Source organism: Photinus pyralis, unplaced genomic scaffold (assembly GCF_008802855.1).
Source record: "Photinus pyralis isolate 1611_PpyrPB1 unplaced genomic scaffold, Ppyr1.3 Ppyr1.4_LG1, whole genome shotgun sequence".
Lineage (NCBI taxonomy): Eukaryota > Metazoa > Arthropoda > Insecta > Coleoptera > Lampyridae > Photinus > Photinus pyralis.
Window position 1 is genome coordinate 56295106 of NW_022170249.1, and position 6673 is coordinate 56301778.

The 6673-nt window shown below is 38.9% G+C and overlaps 1 protein-coding gene across 2 annotated transcripts; it reads right to left on the bottom strand.

Moving 5' to 3' along the window:
• Positions 1-2162: 2162 nt before the first annotated feature.
• LOC116160094 lies at positions 2163-6133 on the bottom strand. 2 transcript variants are annotated; one of them, XM_031473232.1, is made up of 3 exons: positions 5709-6133; positions 4401-5199; positions 2163-2592 (listed from the first exon to the last, which is right to left on the bottom strand). In XM_031473232.1, the coding sequence occupies exons 1-2, from the start codon at positions 5950-5952 to the stop codon at positions 4406-4408; spliced, it is 1038 nt and encodes a 345-aa protein (XP_031329092.1). In that variant the 5' UTR covers positions 5953-6133; the 3' UTR covers positions 2163-2592; positions 4401-4405. The 2 variants fall into 2 exon arrangements, with proteins under 2 accessions (XP_031329092.1, XP_031329091.1); XM_031473231.1 differs by having other exon boundaries at positions 2163-5199.
• Positions 6134-6673: the final 540 nt, after the last annotated feature.

Consider the following 6673-nt stretch of genomic DNA (forward strand, 5'->3'; position numbering starts at 1 on the left):
AATCGATCAGCGCTTTAAGATACCTTGGTAGGTGTTTTAATCGATACATCGAATTTTTTAATCATTTAATTCCAAATAACAAAATATCGACTCAAACCGTTAATCTTTTGTTTTTGCGACATTGTCAACCAACACATGCGAAATTATGGCTTACTAGTAGGTTTGGGACACTTCGCGACCCGAAGGACCAACATTCAAATGAGTATAACTTTTGTTTGAAAAGTTATTTTAAAAAACTGTTCGACAGTTTTGTTCCTTAACTCGTTTAGTATGTACACAACAAGTTTCGTGGAATTATCTCTATTTTCGTTGTCCCGCCAAGAATTGCAGTGGAACTTTTTTTTTCGAATTTTCAAAAACTAATTTCAGATTCGTGATTTTCATGTTAAAAAAAACCCAGATACCAAATTTCGTCGAAATCAGAATTTTTTCTTGCACCCTAGTTTAGGGGTGCGCCCTTTAGGGGTAGGAATTTTGAAAAAAAAATTGCAAAATCGGAAAGAGCATACCCAAAAACCTATTCAAAGACATGCCACCCGAATTTGTAACTCTTATGGTTGCTGAGAAAAAAATTAAAGAAGAAATGCAGATTTCAACACTCTTTGGGGGGTGGCTCCCAAACGAAACACGTTGGACCCTCGGTTTATTTGGAAAAAGTGCTTGTTTTGATGCCCTCTACAACCCGATTTTTTTTTTTCGAACGGTCGTGTAACACCCTGTATAAAACACTAACATAGAATTGGTTTTGATCTGTTTTGATGGAGAAACGTAAACATTTAATTCCTCCTATCTCAATGATTTGATGCACGTATTTCAAAGAAGTTTTGATAAAAACAAGAACTCCGTCATTTTTGTTGACGTTACCAAAATTATAAAACGTTTCATACCCTTCTATAGCAAACTGCTGCGGATTATGAATGATCCAGGTCTCCGATAATGCAATTAAATCGAATTCATAATCTAGTTGACTTAAAACTACAAGTAATTGATCATAATTTTTATTTAAGCTCCTTATATTATTATGGAATATACTAAACCCTTTCCCTAATTGTTCTTTTAAAAATATTTTAACTTCGCCGGCATCAGTTACGTTTTTAGTTTCCAAGTTGTTGCCCTCATATTCACTAAGTAAATCTAACATAAATAATTTTAAGATTAAACGAACTTACCTTAAGTGAAGTTCAATCTAAATTTTATGAAGCATCTCGTCCGAATAGATCATATAGTGTAGTGTAGTTGTTTCAGTGTTCGCGCCACGAAATTTAAAGCCAATGTAAAAACTTACGCTCCCTCTACTTTCCCCTCTTGTCGCGCTTGCAACGGGCTTCATTTTTTACAGCCATTCTGCTTCTTTGTTGCAACTCCAAAAAATAGGGCTGGGAAGGGAGGGCTATGATCTATTCGGACGAGATGCTTCATAAAATTTAGATTGAACTTCACTTAAGGTAAGTTCGTTTAATCTTAAAATTTTATTTCGCATCTCGTCCTCTAGATCATATAGTGTAGATGTTTAAAGCAGTTGCAACCAAACCAAGAAAGGATTTTATTCCTTACAATGACAACGATCTAAAGTTATACAACTAAATCTAAGGTTACAATAATCCTAAAATGGCATTTGCCACCGACTGCTCTTCTAACACTGGTCGATTATAAAACTGAGCAAATACCCGTGATGAAGCAGACCAACCTGCTGTATTTCTAATAACGTCTAGACTGACGCCCTTTCTTGCAGCCATGGAGGTAGCAGCGTGTCTAGTACTATGTGCAGTAAAAATCTTGGTGTCGATACCACATTCAGCCAGAGTACTCTTAATCCAACGACTGATTGACTGAGTCGATGCGGTCTTGTGCGGTTTTCTAAATGTAATGAACAAGTTTGAAATCATCGGCGTTCTTAAGGTTTCTGTTCTCCCCAAGTAGTGTTGTAAAGTACTTGCCACACATAAAGCCGGCTTTTCATGAAAGAAAGGAATTTCCAGTATTGGTTGGAAGCTTTTAGGTCCTGAGGTTTTTATTCTATCTGGAATCCTTATCTGAATTTTGTCCTCGTTCAAAATAATATTTTTAACTCTGATCAGAGACAACGTCTGCACTCGATGTGCGGTTATTAGTATTAGTAACGTAACAAGCTTACGTGTTAGTTGTTCCAAACTGGTTAGGGTAGTATGTTGATAAATGGCTTAAAACTATGGTAGGATCCCAAGTATGTTTGTATTTGGGAGAGGATGGTCTTAACTTAAAGACCCCTCTAAAAAACCGTTTAATTCTAGCGTCAGACCCTACTTCTGGTGAAAGTATTAACGAGAGGGCTGACCGAACGGTATTAAGATTACTGTAACTAAATCCTCTATTAAACAAATCGCTTAAAAAACTTAAAATGTTGTTAAAGTTGAGAATAAAGGGATCGAATTTGTTTCCTACACAGAAATCCCACCATAATTTTAAGCCATGGTTATATTGACTTATTGAGGATTTGGTCAGCGAGGCGAGGGATACTTCCACGGCCATCTCTGGAATTCCCTTGTTTTCTAAGGCTAGCCTGATAACAGTCCTGCTACCAGGGTAAGGGTTACGTGCAGCGGATGTGGCGTCCTATCAGCAGATAACAACAAGTTAGGATTAGGTTTGAAATAAATAGGTGGTTTAATTAATAATGCATTAAATAATGGCCACCAAGGTTGTGTAGGCCAAAAGGGAACAACCAAAACCCCTTCCGCGTTATCGGACTTAATTTTCTGAAGTACTCTGAGAATTAACGCGAAAGGAGGGAAAGCATAAAAATTTTTATCAACCCAATTTACAGTGAAGGCATCCACTGCTTCTGCTCCTGGGTCCCTAAGCCAGGAAAAATATCGTTCACACTTATTATTGGTTCTAGAAGCGAAAAAATCTATGTCTGGATGTCTTAAATCGGTACAGATTTTCCGGAAGGCAAGATCACATAACTCGTATTCAGATTCAGAAACCTTACGCCTCGATTCGCGATCTGCTTCAACATTATCGGAAGATTGAATATACGAAGCAAAAATCCATAATTCGCGTTTCTCACACCACTGCCAAATATCTCGAGTCAACATATTTAAATGTGGATACTGGACACCCCCCATTCTGTTTATATAAGATATAGCAGTGGTATTGTCTATTCTGAGTAAAATATTGGTTTGTTTAAAATTAGCTGCAAAGCACCTCAAACCAAAAAAGGCTGCCTGCAACTCCAAAAAATTGATATGATTTTTGCTTTCCATTCGTGTCCAGAATCCATGAGACCTTTTACCTGAACAAGCTACTCCCCAGCCCGAAAGAGATGCATCACTAAAAATCTCCATTGTGTAATTTATGGGTCTAATACATCTGCTTTCCTGAATGTGAGACTTCCACCAAAGAAAATCGTGCCGCAGTGTGGAGGGAATTGTCATAGTACTGTTGTACTCCCCCCCTGACTTTTTAAGAGCTAAGAATTTTTGCCTTTCAAAATTCTTAGTGTACAGCATCGCATAACGAACCGCAGGCGTTGCTGCAATAATCCTACCAATGAATTTTGCGAAGGTTCTAATTTTGCAACTAAGTTTAGTCTCTAAAGTGTGGATATCTTGCAGAATACGTTTTTGCTTCTCAACTGGAAGACTAACTGTCATCGAGCGAGAATTAAAAACAAGGCCTAGGTACTGTATACTCTGATTGGGTGTAAATCGGCTCTTTTTCTCGTTTATAATGAACCCTAGTTCTTCCAGTAGAGATCTTGTGGTGGCAACATTGGATAAACAATCGCGAAACGAGTCTCCAAGAAGTAAGAAATCATCTAGATAAACATTAGACCCAAAATTTTGTAGTCTAAGTTTGGCAAAAACTGGTTTCAATATTTTTGTAAACACTAAAGGAGCAGTGCAAAGCCCAAAAGGAAGACAATTAAATTGAAAAAGCTCTTCCTCAAAGTAAAATCTTAAAAACTTCCTATCCTTAACTCTAATTGGGACTAAGTGATATGCATCCTTTAAGTCCAGAGATGCGAAAAAACAATTCTCCGTAACTAACTTAGTAACTGATCTATAGTCTTCTAATTTAAAATGTTGAGTTTCTATGTACTGGTTAAGCTCTTTTAAGTTAAGGATTAGCCTGTGTGAACCATCAGGCTTGGGCACTAAAAAAATGTTCGACACAAATTGGCCCCTTGAAGGGCGACATTTTGAAATTACTCCATTACATAACAAACTAGTTAAATGAATTTTAACTACTGATAATTCAGTTTTCGACCATCGCATCTGCTTTGGCCGATAAGTTTGTATCGGTTGTTTACTAAAAGGTATAGTATAGCCCTCAATCCAAGAAAGAATAACCGGATCTCGGGTTATTCCACGCCAAGCATTTACAAAAAAACTTAATCTTCCGGCTGACCTGTTTACCTTCACTAACGACGATTCTGGTGTTGGGACTGATTTTGATAATATTTTCTGGGTAACTGTTGGTAGCGGTCTCTCAGTTGTGGTATGTAGTTTTTCGGTCTGCCCCGACTGGATGTGTTCAGCGTCCGAGGCAGACCCCTCGCATTTCCCTGCCTTTTAGGGAAGTTTTTAATTATAGGTTTTGGCTTCGTAGGTTTGAATTCAGTTGATGAACGTTCAAGGGTCTTCGCAGCCTTCATACGCTCTGTAAGATCATTTCCGAAAAGCCATTCACCTATAGGAGCTGCAGCAATAGTCTCCCGGCATTGCTTATTTAGGCCTGATGCCACTAAAAATCTTCTAGCCTCGGATTCTTGGTGATGAGCATCGGAGAGAAGGCGACTCGCATCGCTCAGGTACTCAATAAGGGTCAGCCCTAGATCGCTCCCCTCCTGAGTTAACAAAATCGTCAAACTCCTGCCGATTGCTGCGAGAGCTGCTGCAAGTCGTCCCTGAGTTTCGGCTAATCGTTTGTCCCTTTGCTTGTGTTGTTCTGTCATGGCGGTTTCGATTTCAGGGTTTAATTTAGGTACCCCAATGACCTTGCAGTTTTCTGCTGGGGGATATTTGGATATTAAATCGTTGGCCACTTGTGGATCCAACCCCGATTTCAAGATATTCTCCCAGCGAGAGACTAACTCGACATGCAGTTCATTGTGTAAGGTAACTGCCGGTTCTGTGGATTGGCCCAACAAAGTTAGGAATTCTGACGGAATCGAAAAGGGAGGCACGTTTTCTTTTTCCCCGTCTGCGCTTGCTTCTAAATCCAGAAAACAAAACCCAAATTACAAGGAGAAGCAGACAATTACCAAATTTGTAGCTAATAAAATAATAAACTAAAGCCCAAAGGCCTTCTTTCAACCTCTTCCAACTCCTTGAAAAAAGGAAGGTACCACTGTACCTTTAAAAGACAAAAAAACGTCTATCAAATCTACCTTTTAAATCTCGTTAAAAGTGTAGAGGCAGGTATGTCAAAGACTCGTTTGAACACCTGCTAAATTAGTGGTAAAACCAAATTTGTTAAAGAAGCTAAAGCCTTACGGCCTTCAAAAGGATTTCTTTCAACTAGTTGAAAGATTCTGTCAAGCTACCTTCTTTTAAAACTCGTTAAAAGTGTAGCGGCAGGTATGTCAAAGACTCGTTTGAATACCTGTTACGTTACTGGGAAGGCCAAAATTTCTAAGGAAAACTACTTTCCAACTTGGAAGAAGTACAACAAAAACTCGTTTGCGTACTTTGATAAGGCAGGGAACATAAAACAAGGCTTACCACTTTCGTAAAAGAGAGATGTTAAATCTCGATTATCAAAACTTGTTTCCGAAGGACCGGCACGCGGTGTTGATGCTGATTGCTCTGAATCAGCACTGGTATCTACCTCCGTATCGCTGTCACGACCTTGCTTCGACCGCAATTCGCATAAAATATTATACGCGATATCCTGTAATCGATCATCTTTCCTCCTTCTTTTATTTCGCTTACGAATTAGCTTTTTAGCTTTCCGTTTATGACCCATCTAATAAGGTAAAAAACGTTGAGTGGTAAAAACAAAACAACGCGTGGCGTACACTCTCGCACGAAAACAACTAATGAAGCCCGTTGCAAGCGCGACAAGAGGGGAAAGTAGAGGGAGCGTAAGTTTTTACATTGGCTTTAAATTTCGTGGCGCGAACACTGAAACAACTACACTACACTATATGATCTAGAGGACGAGATGCGAAATAAAATGATAAATCGATATAATGCAAAAGAATTCTAAAGGTTCGATAAACGTATCAGTGATTAGACGAGGTCATTTACACTCAAGATACGTACACTTGGGCCGATTTTCGCACAAACAACTTGGAGTTTTTTACCCACACATATTTATATACTGCTTTGTTGTCCACCGTTTTATTTCTTGCTTCAAAAAAGAGTTTCCTGTAGTAAGGAGTAAGATGCTCGTTGACATAGATAGCCTGCGGTGAAGTCATATCAAAAATGCCCGTTGTTGGTTTTCGACTTTTTGCTTTCCCCAGTATATCATCACGTACCATTCTATTTGAAAATTGAATAATTATGGGTTTTCTTCCTGGGACGCTTGAATTGATACGGTGAACCGCCTGGATGTCTGGTTTTGTGATTTCCACTCCTACATGTTTCGCGAGCGTTATCATCACTAGCGTATCCAGAATTTCGTCGAGGGGGGGGGGGGTTTAGGATATTCGCGCCGAGCAGGTCACCCTTGAAAATTAAAT